Raw genomic sequence first — 18,200 nt, 5'->3', positions numbered from 1 at the left:
GAGAGAGTGTCACCCTGTAACCATGGCAACCGTAACGCTGCCGCCTGGAACAACAGAACGTAGCTGTCAAACAAAACCCAAACAGTCCTGACCCGCGACAATATGAAACACGGAAGTACCGCAGTGTAATCCATTTATTTCAACAAAGTAACTGTATTCTAAATACCACCTTTTTAAACGGTAACTGTAACGGAATACAGTTACTCATATTTTGTATTTTAAATACGTAACGGCGGTACATGTATTCCGTTACTCCCCAACACTGCTTATAGGAAACACCGACTTTGCCTTTAACAGGGTAAATCTGGGGCCTTTTGCAACAAACTCAAATCAGAAATATGACAAAAGCACAGAAAGGTCAATGAAAGACTAATTTATTTTGTTTTGCTTTCAAACTCATCCACGCGTAGTTACAGTTGTTCACAGATCCTCCTGTCTTCAGCATACTGTTACATTTCAGCTGCACACTAAAGATCCTCTGTGTGTCACACATTTAAATAGACAAATACTTAAGATCAAGGTATGCAGTCTAAGTAGTGAGAGTTTGGAGAAGGTCTGAATGATGTGTTTGTGTGTTCCCTTGCATAATAACCAGCATGCCCTTTTTTTGCTTTTGTTTTTCATTGTTATACTGATTCCATATAACATTTCTATAAAAATGACCCTTTAAGCATTTTTTCCCAAACTGAGTCTATCATACTGCAGGTGTAATAAATACCAAACAGGCTTTTAATCACTACACAGTAGTTTAGCTATGTAATGATCTAAAAGGCACTTTTTAAAAATTATTATAACATTTTCTTTCACGTAAGGTGGAAAGCTGTCACCGTGATGTCAGGATATCTGAGAAAAAACTGATACCTGAGATTTAAGAAAATTATTTAAGTAAATTTGTGGTTTTTAAAACTTTCTATATTACCTGTATAAGTTTTCTATGAATTAAAAACAGGTAAATTTGTTTCCTGTTGTTATGTTTCAATAAAATCTTTCAATGTATAGCTCTAATAGAGCATATTTAATTTAATACAAAAAAACAACCTTTCACAGAAGAAAACATTAGCTTAATTATACCAATTCAGACAGTCATCAAAATGTTAGTAAAGTAAGGAAAAGGAAATTCTGCCCACTCTAAATGCATATCAGCAGGCAGTTGAAGTGACCAACTTGACATGTTTGCCTAATGATAGATCGTGAGGGTTATTGCCCCAAGTTGACCTTACACAGCATAGTTAGAATTATTTTAATTTTTGTTATTGAAGATGTTAAATTGCCTATGCTGTGTGACTTTAAGTATGATTGCTGACTGCTGATGATCCTATTTACATTTTGATGATGCAGTGGTTACCCCAGAGACGTAGTGCTGAGATATTCAGCCTTAGCGACAATAGTTGAACTGCACAGGCATTGTATACACTGCAGTCCCTCTGAGGTTATAAATCCTGCCTCTGTTTTAGGAGGCCTCAGATGTTTAAATCTGCCCCGCTAGATGTGTGTGAGGGTCGATATAGCCCACTGAAATGGCATCTTTTTGATTACACAAAGAAAAAGAATATGGGCTTTTTTTTTGCAAATGGGCAGGAGAGCCTTTATGTACACATTTTTTCTTCCATACACAGGCAAAACCAAATTTTAATTTTAATTTTAATTTTTTTGAATCTGAGTTTACTCTGGATTATCGAAAAATGCTGGATTTCCCCATGCTAACAAAAGTGAATGACCCTATGAAACTGTTGCAAATGGTATTCACCAAATGTGTTCTTGGAGAAACTCTGACTATTGGAAGAGTGTGGGAGAGCATCTTAGAAGTAGTATTACTGTGTTGATACAACTTCAGCCAACATACGGTAATCAGTAACAACGCAGCAAGTGGGCAGTAATGCTGAAGACAGGAGAGAAAACACTTTTTGTTCAAGGGTTTGGAGTGGTATTGGTGTGTGTGTGTGTGTGTGTATGCATTGTGTCTGTGTTAGACGGGGTCAGATCCGAGTCAGCTGGTGCCAAAAACTGGACGGCATGAAGCTTTCCATCTTGTCTGCGAAGAAACCCAGCGGTGCAAAGAGCGTGCTGAAGAACTGAAAGTAAGAAAAGGCAGAATTGACTTCCGGTCAGTGGTTTGAAATTTCTTCCATTTCAAATTAATATTACTACTTCATAACATATCTTTTTGAAGTCCATTTAACAGTGGACTTCAAAACTTTTTAAAAGATGTATTATGTGTTTTCTTTATATATACTTTGAGGTACAATAAGCCTAATTTAGAAAAGATTACAAAGCACTGCTGTTACACACAGTGAGAAAAGTACACAGATTTAAGTAAAGTATATAGAAACTACTGTCCTCTAGCTCACCCCTTTTAAAATGGCAACCTAACATACACGGAAAAAGAAAATTATATAAGAATTCTCCACAAGCCTGACTTTTATATCCTGGGATGTACAGTTGATTCTCCCTATAAATCACACTGAAGTCATTCAGCGCTGCAAATGCAAAGCACAGTTTACAGTTTGGTGCAGTCAGAGTCAAAGGCTGAACATATTTGTACATTTCCTCACGAAAGCAGCATCATCCAAGATTGATCATTTTACAAACTGCATTCGTGGAAAGATCACAGATGGATCGCTACGTTTAAGCAGTCTCTCTATAAACTTTATATTATCCGTGATTTATGAGAGACACTTTCGGACAACAGTATCAACAACAGTCACTCTTAAAGCTTCACCATCTTCAAGTGAAAAAATGAAAAAAGTAAATAAACGACAGTATTTATTGCCGCTGGGAAAAGCTGCAGACTTACCCATAAAAAGTAAATAAAAGATTCTTAATAACCTTTGATAGTATGATTTGAGCAATAACAACAAAAGGCAAATGATAATAAAAAGCTACAATCAGAATTTATTATAATATAGAGATAAGACTGCAGAAATAATAACCTCTTTTAAGTATATTTTTGGTGGCAGCTTTGAAGCTTTATTGTTATAGGACAGTAGTGAGAAGACAAAGCTGAGGAGAGAGAACATTAAATGGCTCAGGGTGGATTCGAACCAGAGCTACTAAATGTACACTGACCACGTCCATCTCTTTATGACCACAGGTTATCCATCTTCCGATGGCTGCTTCCAGCAGCTTAATGCGCTATTTCACAAAACTCAAATCATGTCAAACTTTAATATCACAGTGAGGTCTCAGTACTAAAATAGCCTCCACAGTCACCGGATCTCAATCCAGTAGAGCACCTTTGGGATGTAGCTGAGAATCAGATCATAAATGTGCAGCCAACAAATCTGCAAAAACTGTGAGATCTTATCATCTCATCGCGGACCACAATCTCTGAGGAATGTTTCAGGCACCTTGTTGAATCTATGCCACAAAGAATTACGTTATGATGCAATTTAGATCTAGTAAAAATGTTATATGACATTTGCATATCATTTAAATGCTAGCTAATAATAATAGTTAGATGTCCTCTGAAATATTATAATATGAGGTCGTGCTAAAAGTTTGTTTGATACACTTAAAATCCAACTAGTAAAAGTGGGTAAGAAAAACTCGCGGACTGTCACGACCACCGAAATCCGCCGCGTTTTCCTGCTTTTAAGAGCAGCAGATTCATAGAAATCTGTTTTTCCTCAGAAGGCAGTGAGTACCTCTGTGTTCCTCCCTCATTGGTTTTCATGCACTCTATCTGAACATCTGAACATTACACAAACCAGACTAGCCGGACTGGCTGTAAAAGTCCAATCTGCACCCAATCTTTCCCATAACAAAAGGAACAGAACTAGATGTTCTCAGAGACACGCTTCAAGACTAAAAGGCCCTAATAAACAGGCCGACCATAAACAAAAGATTAGCCAAAGTAAGAAGTTTGCCAAACTGGCTAAAACACATAACACAACACTTCTATAATACACAAACACAAAATGAAGCAGTGCAAGCATCCATACGTTCTAACCTTTAAGGCTGCATGTTTGCTGTGGCTTTAAACTTGTGTTTTTCAGCTCTTCCCGCTGATAGCTAAAGTTAGACTGTAACTTGTTATCATAAACACTGACTTTACAAGCCTTCGACTCCCATGAGCCTCCAGTGTTGCTGACAGTGATAGAAGGCAGCAATTACCAAAGGAACTTAGAGGTTCGGGTTACCAATAACACCCATTAAAAAATGAGACCCAGTGGTCAAAGCTAAAACTGGTCAGCCAATAACCCTGAAATCTGAGTGAAACTCATGATAAAATTAAAGTGATAAGAAATCTATAAATTCAAACCGAACGTGTTTGAGATGAAACTGGGAAGTCAAGCAATACCACTTACTGCTTTGGCAAAGACACCCATTAGTTCAGGAAACTGATGTGTGAGCATGGCCAGCATGGCAGTGAAAGAGCAAAGGCCTGCTGTGAAGAGGATGAAGAAGGGAAGCTCTTTCTTTGGGTACACAGACACCTCGTGGAAAGCTGGAGAAAATCGAGACGAAAAGAGAAACAGTATCACAAGCAGGGCAGATGAACTTTTGTTTTAAAGAGACGAGGTTTTGAGTAGATTTAATGTACTTACAGGGCAGTAGTTCCCTATCTGCTGTTTCTGTGCATCCTGGGTACGGGTAAAAGAGGTGACCCTTCTCCAGTGGGTAGGGAATTATTCGGAAAGCTGCAGAATACAGTCGAAGGGGAAAAGCAGGACATTAAATCTGGATGAATAACACACCACAAACTATGCTTGAGTGCAGCTATTTAAAACACAAATACGGAGCAATTTTCGGTAAACCATTTAAGTTGGATACAAGATACTGACATCCGGATAAAATATAACAATAATATTCTTCTTGTGATGATCTCATCCACTTATAGTAATGCGTATTTGTGGGTGTACTGTGAATACATGATTTATGAGACAATGATAAAAAAAAAAAAGACAGGGCAGCTGACTAGTAAAGCTTTACACCTGCAAGGCTGTAGGTTCAAAACCAAAAAGAGAAGTAGCTTTTCTAGTATAGTGTTTGCAAAGTACAGGCTAGGTTGGGTGACAGCTTACTAACATGAAAGAAAGCAAATGAGAACCTAAAACATTTATATCTGAAAAAATAACCGTAAAAAGAAAGGTACATACTGCCCTCCCAGGTGCAGTGTAGTAGGTTTAAGGCTCCTTCTGCCCTCTTCCAGTGCTGCAGATGGAAGAAAGCGTATGCTACTGCCTCACTGTCACCCCTCTTCAAGATGTGCTCTGGAGGCAGGATCAAGCTCTTCATCTCTAATAAGTACTACGAATAGGAAGTGGAAAAAATACAGGACTTCTGTTCAGTATCTGGTCTTTTTGGTACCTTTATATCGTCATTTCTCATCCTTCACTCAGCTGTACTGTTTAGTTTTAATTGATTGTCATACTGGGATCAGTTGCACAAACAACATGAACTCAAACGAACACATTATGTTTAGTCAGTGATTCAGATTTCCACCTTTTTTTACATTAGGATTTACTCAGGCATAACGAATGAAAACGTGTTTTTCAAATAGCTTTAAATGACAAAAAATTGCATAGATTTCTGATCCACAATGTAAGACTGACACTTCTTTTCTTTTATGGGGACTAACTGCACATAGTCACGCTCATAAAATCATAAAAGACCATTCTGAGCAAAAAAACATCCTGAATTTGTTCAGTGTTACCGACTTCTTTCAGTATATTTTTGAATAATAGCAAGAATAATAAAGCAGTTAAAACAATTTCTATTCTGATAGATGGTAAGATAATGACAAATGACAAATTAGCAGACAACTGTTTACTGAATCGCAGTCTGGGTGTTGTCTGAGGAAGGCAGTGTGGACATTGGACAACATTTTGGGACTTTCGATGCAGCCGGCACATATGTCTATGACAGCAGACGCAGCAGGTTTATGACCTTAGATGTAAGCTGATGGTTCTGAGATTGCATTTAGACAAATGGACTGTTAACAACATGCAACCAAAGTCTGCTCAAAAGTACAACTACTGGAAACAGAAACCAGGAAAATTAAAGTAACCAAAATCTTATCCAGCGCCCACAAACCCACGTGCCCATATCCATTATTAGAGATCAGCTGACTCAACTGTACTGATGAGTGTTTGTGTTAAGATTCCTTGTGGTCCCAAATAACTTCATGCAGCTTCAATGTTGTCATTCATATTTTGTCAATGAGTACTTTTTGCTCTATTGTGCAAATCCCCCAGGCTAACTCCCTGTGGAATGTAATCATATTCTGTACATGTGAGGTATTTATCTAGAACCTCATTTTGCAATTGTTCAAGGTGGAAGGGAAAAGTTTTCCAAAGGTCTCGGTCTCTCTCTATATACGCGAGTCAGTGTGTGTGTGTTATTGTTACAGTACAGTAATATCATTCCATGAATGTGTAACATGCCCAACTTGCTTCTATTCTCTTGGCCTACTGCACAAGTTTGTCCCAGTGAGTCAGTTGGTTCACTGAGCTGACAAATCCCAGAGTTACAACCTATAGAACTTCCTCTCTCACTCTGAAATAGAAGAAATCTAGCTTTTAGAGTACATACATCAATATATTGTGTAGAGCTTTTTTTTTTTTTGGGGGGGGGGGGGGGGGGGGGGGGGGGCAAATAAATGTTTTTAAAGGTCTATATCCGTCAGCATAGAAGTCCTTAATGTATACCCATTGACGCCGATGAATGTGACGATCTATGCATTTCATGTCTGTGGTGCCCAGTGTGGCAGGGGTCTGTTTTAAACAAAATCCTAGTGCAGTGCTGGGGCCCCCCGGGCCGGATTCCCGAGCGGCCAGCTTTGCAGTGCTTTGGATCTCAAACTGACACTTTGGGAAGGTTACCCCACAGCTAATCCTGTCTAATCCCTTCCATGGTCACAGGTTCAGTCATCCATCCATCCATCTAGCCAGTCAGACCATGCAGCTTCACCATCCCTGACCCTGTCCCCTACCCCCATCCCCATAATCACCTACTACCAAGGCTCATCGTTGTCTTTCTCCAATTTGTCTTTACATATGTTCCAGGCCCTATAACTGCTACCTGTGTCACCCATTTTTCCTGCTGCCTGTAGCTGCACATCATTTTCTCTCTTTCTCAGTTGACACGCAGATTCTTACATTTTTCATCACATGTTATTTTTAGACACCTACATAGCTGTACAAAAAATCTCTCATACCTCTCAGCTTCACGGATAAAGGCTCAATTAAGCAGGTTACCATCATAAAGCAGTCATTAAGTAATCATCTGTATTTCACAGGATTTTAGTGGACTGTACTGTCTTGCAGTTTTTCTCCATCCACCCTGACATTTTCTGTAACAGCAATCGGCAGCCAAGAGACAACCAGAAGGTGCTTGTTTGCCCTTCTCACTTATCCTGTCTGACTTACTTACATCAGCTCTACTCGGTTCAGCCAAGGCACTTGACTGTCTTCATCTTCTTCCTTCCTTTATTCTCAGCACAAACATTTCACCATGCTCTATTCCCTCTCAGAGGAGAGGCAGCAAGCCAGCTCGACCACCACAGACGAAACCTATCACTGGTTTATTGTGGTGGATTATAAAACCTCCCTAACTGCTATAATAATTCACATGAATTTTATGCAACACAACAAAGGATAGCATAAAACAGAAGAAAGAACTTAGTGAGTATGGAAGCAAGCTTTAATTCAGATCATTTATCAGCAAGAAAGCCAAGTCGTTCATTCAGTAAAACAGAGGTTGTTTTTTCGATTATTATTATTTCCTGTATTTCAATATATTTGAGCTTAAAACATCAGCTGATTTTATACAAAATCAGACACTAAGAACCCTATAAAATATACAGGGATATTATACTTAAAATGTATTAATTGAGGACAGGCATTCAATTTTCTTTAGGTGTAGGTGGCATCAATAATCCTAAAGGTGAACTTTTAAGGAAAAGCAGCTCATGCAGCAATACAATGACATAATCATAGATGTTCTTCTACAAAAGAACAGTAAAGAAGAACAAAGGTGGGGATTTAGAAGAGTTAAGTCAAAATCCTGACTAATAATCATGCTGGAAGGAACTAAAACAAGCAGTTCATGTAAGAAACACCACCAACATCCCACAGTACCTCGTAATGTTGCTATAGTAAAGATTCACAAGCTTTTAATGATCATGTTCCTTGTAAATATTTCTGTCTAATTTTTTAACTGGGTTAACCGCAAGTACTTTTTATGTATTCCGAGAAAATCTGATGATATTTTGGTCGATATTCATCCAGAAATTAGGACAATTCTAAAGGATTCACAAACTTTCAAGCACCACTGTATCTACACATATTTTTTAGTAAAACCTGAATATTTTCGCATGCATTTTTATCTCTGTTGTTAATAATGAGTGGACAGCACATGGCACACATATGTCTGGGTGTTTCTATGTTTTAAGACTAACCATTTAGAGCGGCTGGCTGCTCAGCTGTCCTTCCTTGCATGCCATGGCATTAGAACTGGTGACACCTCAGTCACACCCCCACCTCCCTGTTCTGCAGCCTTCCTCTGCACTCCCTGTCGCCTCTTTGATGAAGGGATTGAATTTCATGTGTTCTCCTTTCATCCCTGGGCAGTCATAAGCTCAGAGCATAACTCATAAGCTTCCTTTTGATTCTAATCTGCGGCACTTTGCCGCACACAATGAAGCACGGAGGCAACATTGCCATCAACCCTGTAGTTGTTTATCATTTTTGGCCAAACATATGAACAATGGAAAAACACAAAGAAGTTTTTTAAAAAATGTAAAATATATCATTTTAACAAACATTGACACTAGCTACTTCATCTTGTGCCACAGGTAAGGGAACTTATATTTGTCCCCAAGTGGGCGAAACTTAAGCCACAGTCCAATTCCTGTAACAACCCCATTTTTGTCATCTGGATGAAACCTCGTCCATCTTAATTCAGAACAAACACAAACGCTCCTATTCCGTCTCAATTTACAAACCAAACAGCCAATTTCAGTGATACACTAAGAAAAAAACTCTGGTTTTCTGAGCCTTGACAGGCAATCTAGAGGAGAGAATGTCATTGAGAATTGGGGGAGATAAAAAACTGCCATTTAAAGTGGGGTAAACTAGCAAAGTAAATAGGCCCGGGTCGCTTTGAGCGCTTCAGATTGAATGCATGTTAGCAAAAATGGTAGTAAAAATAAATGTAAAGCAGATTTAGCAAGCAGGGACATTCGATCAGTTATCCAAGCATCTGGGAAACTGTCAGTTTCTTAACCACTGGCTGCTGGAGAGGATAACTGGAATGGACAGGCAGATGTAGAAATGAGTGGAGGATAAATAGAAGAGGACAAGAAGATGAGGAGGAGAAGAAAATAGAAGGGAGCAAAAGAGAAGAGGAGGAAATTAGATGGATGAAAAGCTGGTGAGGAGAAGGGGCTGAGCGAGAGCACTGAAGCAGCTGTGCAAATCAAGTGTGTGTGTCTGTATATGTAGATTTTTGTGTGTGCATAGCCTTTTAAGCAGTCTGAATGAACTCATGTGATGTAGCCTAGTATTATATTCATATATAATCTGCTTGGCATGCTTGATAACACACTCGCCACTTAATGCTTGGCCCAACAATGCTCCTTCAGTATTCCAAATCTGTGTGTGTACCACAGGCTACTGCACTGTTTTTATTGTTCGACTGTACGGATGGTAACGACAGTCTGACTAAAGTCAGTTTGGACTGAAATGAAAGCATGATCATAACGTTTGTCACGTCTTCTCATTATACAGAGAATAAATTCTGCTGACTTTGACTTCTTCGAGGAGTTCAATGTTTATTACATTTGTTTTTGAGAAGTAGCGGACTGCAATGGTGGTGATCTCATCTATCAACCTAGGATGATGACCTTTTGGCTGCAGTGAGAAATACTAAAGTATGCTATATCAAGAACTTCACAAATATATTTTAAGTCCTCAAAGCACAAGTTCTTCACCTACTGCCATTAATTGTTTTCCAGTGCTCCGGAAAAAAGAATTTATGGCTGGCACCCTTAATCAATTGTAGCCTCACAAAGTCACAAGCATGACTGTAAACTATGAATTAGTTTGGTTTGTTGCTACTACTTGAGGTTTAACACATCACTCAGCTGCTCAGCACCTCAGGTGTTGCTGTTATTTTTTTTTCTTATGTAGATTTAACCTGCAAATTGGAAATTGGTTACTTATTCTTTTGCCCAATGATTTCTCTAAACTTTGGATCACAACAGCCAAAGCCCCTCTACTCTGCTTGCACCGGTTGAGTGCAATACAATCTGTTCTGGAGTCTTTACAGTAACAAAAACATACTCCCCTTCTCTTATCAAGCCAACTATAATGCATCTTCTGTGGTCTCGCGTACATGCTTTAGTTTATTGCTTATTTTTTTAGTGCGTTTAATGTTGTCTGAAGTTTATCTGAAATGTGTAGATGCTTTGGTAGGACATTAAATCTGTACTGAAACCAATTACTATAAAAAATGAGAAATGACTCTGATAGCCATAAAATCACTTTCAGTTCAAATGGGCAGATGTTGATTGTTTTGAGACTTTGTCTTTTTAACAGTTCTGACGTTTTCATCAGCTGATGGAAACACGATGGTGTGATCTGGCCTGTATAGTTCTTGTATTAGAAACTTTGCCAAAGCAACAGTAGTCCTACAGCTGAGGAAACTAAACTCAGATGTTCTTTTTTTTTTTAAAGCCTCATGCACCAAATCTGCTTTTGGTGACAACAAGCCCGCCCATTTAAAGAGGCCAAAGGAGTCGCAGGTGCACTCATCTCTTAGACATGCCAGACAACACAAAGCAACACCCCCTCCTTCCCTACTGTTGCATTTCCATACCCAGTGCTCTGCTATGAGAGCACTGAGTATGCACCAGATTCCACAGTCAAACGCTGAAAGACGAGCTGTCCAATAATCCTCCATGAAAGGTGTGTTAAAATTTCATAATGTCATTTAGCCATTCACCTAAATTCAAAGAAGTCATTTTGACAAAGTTGGCAGTGTGACATTCAGACTGTCTGTTTGCCTCAAACAAGGGATGAGGGGATAAGGGAACATGAGAGGATAAGAAACAGGATGAGGGTATGTGATGAGAGGAAAGAGGACGGCTGCCTCTGGGCAGAATGGGAAGGGAGCAGTTGGAGAGATATTGAAGATGAGGGCCCTCACTTTAAAATCAAAGGCTGGATCAAAGTGCTGGCTGATGTTTCCCCCTCCATGCATGCAAACACACGGCTTCTCTTTCTCTCGCTCAGAATAGGAGTCTGTGAAATGAAATAACACCACACTACAAAGGCTGAACTGGGACAAAACTCTGCTGCATCTGGTTGTGTATCAATCTGTGTGCATGTGGACGTGTGACATCTAAACCTGTGGGAACTGATGTGAAAAGAGATATGCAGCCAGAGTCCCATATTCTCCTGGTCCAGCTGTAGACAGAGCTGTGATAATATGACCAACTGATCACCAAGTTAAACAATATTCTGTGCACTAAAACACTGGTAAAAACAATATAGACTTGATACCAAAAACAGTGTTCTGATCAAATTTGTATACATTGTATAACAACTACAACAATAATAAAGATATATAAATATTAATATAATAACAATCAAAGTGAATTGTATACTGTAGAATTTTAAATGTGGATAAAATCCACGATCTAGAGATGACACTACCAGTGAGAAAATAACCTTTACTGACATCTCCTGGTGATCCAGCAGCACAGAACGAATGGAATGAAAGCTGCTGTAGTTGCACCACCTATTACAGTCAAAATAACTCACTTTTGATTGACTGACTGCTTACTTTACTGTCTGCTTTTCATGTTTGTCCTGAATGGGACCTTTACGAATGGCAGCCATGTGAGTATTGCGTGATTAGACCAGATAGAGGCAGTAATATTGAAAGTAACGTCAAGCTAAATTTCTGCCTTTTGTTTGTATGCCTCCCCTTACAGGTAAAGTTGCAGTTTACGTTATGTTTGTGCAGACTCATGTAATATATGAACTCAAGACTCTGAAATAATTTAATAAAATGGTAAATGGCCTGTATTTGTATAGCGCTTTACTAGTCCCTAATGACCCCAAAGCGCTTTACATATCCAGTCATCCACCCATTCACACACACATCCACACACTGGTGATGGCAGCTACATTGTAGCCACAGCCGCCCTGGGGTGCACTGACAGAGGCGAGGCTGCCGGACACTGGCGCCACCGGGCCCTCTGACCACCACCAGTAGGCAACGGGTGAAGTGTCTTGCCCAAGGACACAACGACCGAGACTGTCCGAGCCGGGGCTCGAATTGGCAACCTTCCGATTACAAGGCGAACTCCCAACTCTTGAGCCACGATCGCCCACGACTAATATCTGGGCAACAAACACTAGTATCATAAACTGAGTATCCATTCAATTGTGAAATCTGGTCAGAATTTCCTCTTTAGTTCATTAGCTGTCAAAGTGAGGCTGTCCTTTGACCTTTTGCCTCTAAAATGCCAGTTTTTCATCATTTTCATCTACATAAGGCAATGGTGAAATTTTGCAATAGAAAGCGCATTCTTGAGTGACCAAAAAACATTTTTGTGAGGTTAGAGTGACTTTTGACTTTCATCACATACTCATACTTCCAATTCCAAATGATGTTGCGTCCAGTAAAACGTGATGGATAAACAGAACTATCCATCCAATAAAAGAAGAAGAAAAAAAAACAATCCACCAAACCACTTGTGGCACACGGATGAAGGACGTGAACTGACAGTGTTACAATGACACAAGACCGTTTGTTCAAAAACAAACGTTTTCTCAGTGTAAAGATGCTTATTATTATTTTAACAGTACATCTCAGTTTTTATATATGATAAGAAATGTTGCTGTAGTACAGAGAACTCTATCAGCACCAAAAATGTCTAAAATCACAATATTTAACATACCCCCCTCAGCCCGATCCAAAGAAATTTCCATAGTAGATCGTGAAAGAGAGTTGGGGAAAAAAAACATACAAGAAATGTTTTGTTTTAGGTGTTATTGTTTATCTAATTAGGGTGGCGATCTTTATCAGTAGAAAAGCTGTAAAACCAATGAAAATACAGTGAAAAGTGGGCACCACTTTATCTCAGTAGGTGAGCAGGCGACCACATGTCGCACGGCAGCAGCCCAGGTTTGAGTCGTACCTGCGACCCTCTGCTGAGTGTCTTCCCCTTCTCTTTCTACCCAAATTCCTGTCCTGTCTAAACTATCCAATAAAAGCCGGAAATGTAAAACAAATGCAAAAAAACCCCAAAACAGTTAAAAATGCAAAATATGCCCTCCTTCAGATTTTCCAAAGCCGTCCAGTGGGTTGGAATGGAGTCTCTGGTGGGGCCATTCTGGCCCCGGGCTTTGTGTTTGACAGCCTGGTTTAAAGATCATCTGGTCACTAATGTATGTTTGCTGTCAGATAAATAACTGACCTTTGGCACGTGGGGATTGAACTCAACGGCTCTGTGTATGGCCTCCACAGCATTCATCTCTGCTGTGCTCAGCCCCCGCCTGGATGCTGCCTCTGGTGAAAACCTAAGAAATCACATCTCACATTCATGACAAAGTTAGGGCAAACACATACAACAACTGAAGCTAACAGAAAAGACAACTTACTTATCTGAGACAGCCCGTGCTTTCAGCAGCGCAGATGTATAGCATATAGTAGCTGATTTTGGCAAACTGATGTCTAAAGTAGAAGCAGAAGTTGTGTTTATGTGACTGGGCATGCAACTCAAATGACTGACCTACTTTGTGCAAAATCATGGTATGTTGATATTCAAAAGTAATTAAATATTTGTTGAGTTTAGTCTTACCGTCATATTTTGCAAGGACTGCTTGCACATCAGCATATGCCTGAAGCTCTAAAAGAGCCTCAAGGAGGTTTTCGTGTATATTTAACATTCCCAACAATGGGAACTCCTTCATTAACTGTAAAGAGATAAAACATATTAAGGTTCACAGTTTTAGGTACAGTAAACATGTCGACTTAGTAACATACTTTCTGCAGTAAACATGTTTCAAGGTGATACTCACATCTCTCATCATTTTTACTGCTTCTTTAATTCGCCCCAACTTGCGTGCACACATTGCCAATCTGCGTTTAATATATACTAGTAGGTTGATATCTTTTCCTGCTGTATTGCAAAGAGAAAATATTTCACTGCAAAGCAAAATAACCATGAGTTTAAAAAACAAAACAAATTAAACTGCATTGTATATGAATATCACGCTACATTTTGTGGTCCAGTGTAGAGCACTCATGTTATCTTGGAGCTGTAATTCTTCCATCATGAGAGGGAGTGTAAAAAAATAAAACACTTTGCTGTATTATATCTATCTGTGGCATATTGAGAGGTCCATACTGAAGTACTAAACTGCACAACGTGGGTAAGGGCATGCAGCACAAGCAGGATAAATACACAGTGTTGAGTTACTTTCTTTGTACTACTATGCCCTAGAGTACTTTATTGTACTGCATTAAAAACCATCCTTACCAATACTTAGAGCTTTTTTAAAAAGGCGTTCGGCTTCTGTGATAGTTGTTGCTTCTTCCTCTGCTAGAAGCACATAGGCTGCAGCGCATCTACACAAATGTACACAAGAAATTAATGCATTTATAAATAGCAATCCAAGCTGTTTTTTTATATTGCACAAGAAAATATTTATATTTACTCACAAATAAAAAATAAGAGATGATGTCATAACAAAGACAAAACTTGAGAATGGTAGCACCCTTAAAGAGGCTAATATACTGTATATTAGAGGTGGGAATCACCATACATCCCACAATACGATATTATTGCAATTTTTTAAAATATTTTGCGATATTCCGATTCTGTACATAAAGGTAAACTTTATCAATATTCATTTTATCTAATATCAAAGTCTCACACTTTCTTTCTCTCATTTCAGTTTTATTGTTGACAAACTGAACGGTTTGTATTACAGTCTAGTCCAACTTAACTGAACGCAACCATCTGGTACAATTATAGCTATTCTGAACTATGCAATTTATGAAAACTATGCAGCCCCTTCAGCAACTGAAGAATTTGAAAGTAAATTAAAAAATATATATAATTTTACTTAATTAAAGTAAAACATGTTTATTGCTGCCAAAAAAAAAGTTAAACACATTTGGACAGTGAAGGAATGTCAGGATTCTTGCTCAGAAAAGAGCATGTTCCAGTCCACAAAAACGTTTTTTGTAACAAAATATCGATTTCTGCTGTCCCTGTATCGATACATTATTAGCAAACAAAATATCACGATACTACACAGTATCGATTTTTTCCCCCACCCCTACTGTATATACACATTATAATTGAAATATATTAATGCAGTTAAACAAAAGTCAGCACAATAAAGACTCTTCAAAGATTATTTAATTATTACAAGTACCATATAAAGCTGTCTGAATTTACTTGTACTCTAAACTCTAAGTTCTCTAAATTTAAGATTCTAAACAGCAGCACCAACCTCAAAAAATAAAAAAAAAACACTTTCTTTTTCTCATTAATGTGATGGCAATATAACTGTAATACAGTCTCACTTTAATGAAGCCTAACACTGAGCATTTTGAGGTGCAAGGCGTCTAGAAATATGTATGGAGAGGTTCACTGTGTACGAGTAGAACTCACTGGTGGTTGATCTCTATGGCCTGATAAGCTGCTCTGATCCTGGCTTGAGGATTTCTCTCTCTCCAGGCCTTCTGCATCACTGTAAGAAGATGATCATCTAGGCTTACTGCAATATAGATGTGAGTTTATGGTACTGGTATACAAACCCGTAGTGCTTCACATCATAAAAAAAGGAATTTCTGGCATGTATTGCATGTATGCATTGATTGCATAGATTTGAGCAATTTTCCTCATCTTTGTATAACTCACCAGCATCCTCTGGCCTTAACTGCTGAGTGTCTCCTGTGAAGAAGGTCTGATGATCTTGAGCAGATAGGTTCATATCATAATATGTTAAGGGTTCCTTCCCAGTCACCCAGGTGTACCTGTAGTACACAGAGTAAAAACAATAGCTTCCATTTTATGGTTCAGTGAATCAAATGAAAAAATAATACTTCTGCACTAAAGACAAAAAGTAGGTTTAAATCATTACAAATCTTTAGAAAAATTCTGATATTATGAATTACTCATTTTAAAAGGTTATTTAACAGAAAAAATAATAATGTTCATATACATAGCAGCAGGCACTGGTTCGTGAAAGCCGCCATGTTGCCTCCTTGTCTTGAATACAGTGGCTAACATGGACATTTGCATTGTTCCTGATAAGTTTTATATATTTAGCTAAAAATTGGCCACATATGCAGTAGATCTTATAACATTCTTTTGATCTAAAAATCACAAATAGCTCTTTCAAACTATAAATGTCCATTTAATATTTGTATATTTTTCTCCTCCTCCACTGCTCCATCAATTAAGCTGACTGCAATCTGCAATCTACTGACATCAAGTGGTGAGATTTCACACACTTAACCTTTATGAAATTTAAATGTGTTTGAACCACATAATTATCTAAATAAAATCTTAAACAAACACATACCTGTTATATTCAGCTCCTCTAAAAAGATTCAAAGGATTTCGCCAGACCTTGCACTCTACAAACAGAGGTTGTTGTTACTGTTTACATAAATATGAATAACAATGCTATGATCGCCTGCATCATGTATATATTTTTTTTTACCTGAAACACTGGGCCTAGGCTCTGCATCTCCATTAACTGATGAGAACAGACCAGTTGTGGAGCTGCTTTCCACTCCGCCCAGCAAAGGACGCAGGTGGCTCACCGATACTTGTTCAATAAACGAAGTCCCATATTTACGAAAATACCACCATTCAAATATCTGTAATAAAAACATAAACAGTTAATATGCTTTTATTAATATGTGCCATTATACAACCTGAACATTTGCATTGGTATTTGTCGCTGATTTTGTGCTAAATGAATCTTTAAATTGAGAGTGATGAAGAGCTAAAACACTTAAAAAGCTAAAAATAATAATAATAATAATTAAAGGGTTTATGATGATTTTTTTTTTTGGTTCCTTCTGAACATAAGAAGGAATGAAAAATTATATATATATTTTTTAAAACATCTGAAAGGAATTATTGCTATCTGCATCATATAGCATAATGCACTCTAAACCAAAACATACGTTACAACTGAATGTATTAAAATGTGTTACGGTTAAAACGTGATTTATGGTGATAAAGAATTTAACTCACAAGGATGAGTCCAGAGATAAGAGAGGAGGTTCCAGTGAGAGCCACGTAAAATTTGGGTGTCAGTGTGTTTAAAAACACTGAAGCTGAAAGAAGAAAATAAAGGAGACACTTACGCCCAACAGTAGTTTTAATAAAAACCTTGAAAATATTCAACTTCGATGATCTTTATCAGGTGACATTTAGCTCACAGTAGCAAACTTGGTAACACAAATCATCAACTACTTAATTTCGACTGCATTCAGTGTGATCTACGGTAGGAGAAAAAGCAAAATGCGTCTGCCAATTAATATCTAAACAGAAGCTTTACTTTTAACCAGACAGTCGCCACTGTTCGTGTCTCGATAACTCAGACAGCGAGCTGTCAAACCAACAGCTTTCGCTAAAGCTATACACCCGTAGGCTAACAATAGCTAGCTAGCATCTGCCTTAATTCACCTGAGGTAAGAGTTTCCTGCAGTTTCAGCGGACTCCACAGGACGTATATCATTATCAGCACCATCCCGAACCAAAGGAAGCACACATAAGTCCATGACCAAGAGAGCCAAGACTTCAGTTTCTCTGTGAATCCGGGAGACTGGGGATTACTGCCAGTGCTGTCCTCCATGTTTCTCCGGATGTCTGTAAACAGAGGAGTCACGTGACTACGGAGCAACAAGACTTCTACTTTGAAATCGTTGCAAGAAAAATGTTTCCGGAGGCTACAGAAAAACGTGTATGTATTTTCTTTCCACACATATACACGCTATTTACTCCTCATCTAAACCAAAGAAACTATTATCACGTATACTTTGCATACAAACGTCTTGCGACTGAATTTATTAATACTTACTATAAACAGCTTTATATTTTAAATACCAAAATACTGAAACTATTAATAAGCACTTCAAGAGCGCAAACCTCACCTGAGCCCACTCTGGCCAGTATTTAACTGTTAGAGAAAAGTGTTGTATTTTGTATATAT

At 38.3% G+C, this 18,200-nt stretch overlaps 1 protein-coding gene across 2 annotated transcripts; it reads right to left on the bottom strand.

The window, feature by feature from the left end:
* Nucleotides 1-358: 358 nt before the first annotated feature.
* Nucleotides 359-17,853, bottom strand: st7l (suppression of tumorigenicity 7 like). 2 transcript variants are annotated; one of them, XM_035904580.2, is made up of 15 exons: nucleotides 17,675-17,853; nucleotides 17,240-17,322; nucleotides 16,698-16,857; nucleotides 16,557-16,611; nucleotides 15,890-16,005; nucleotides 15,641-15,746; nucleotides 14,498-14,586; nucleotides 14,037-14,137; nucleotides 13,817-13,931; nucleotides 13,617-13,689; nucleotides 13,433-13,535; nucleotides 5,100-5,250; nucleotides 4,548-4,640; nucleotides 4,308-4,447; nucleotides 359-2,072 (listed from the first exon to the last, which is right to left on the bottom strand). In XM_035904580.2, exons 1-15 carry the CDS (start codon nucleotides 17,841-17,843, stop codon nucleotides 1,977-1,979), a joined length of 1,650 nt encoding a protein of 549 aa, XP_035760473.1. In that variant the 5' UTR covers nucleotides 17,844-17,853; the 3' UTR covers nucleotides 359-1,976. The 2 variants fall into 2 exon arrangements, with proteins under 2 accessions (XP_035760473.1, XP_006782820.1); XM_006782757.3 differs by having other exon boundaries at nucleotides 15,641-15,719.
* Between the last annotated feature and the right edge of the window lie 347 nt (nucleotides 17,854-18,200).

This window comes from Neolamprologus brichardi, chromosome 5 (genome assembly GCF_056152115.1).
Source record: "Neolamprologus brichardi isolate AB-2024 chromosome 5, ASM5615211v1, whole genome shotgun sequence".
In the NCBI taxonomy this organism is placed as follows: domain Eukaryota; kingdom Metazoa; phylum Chordata; class Actinopteri; order Cichliformes; family Cichlidae; genus Neolamprologus; species Neolamprologus brichardi.
This window is presented reverse-complemented; position numbering and strand designations above follow the sequence as displayed.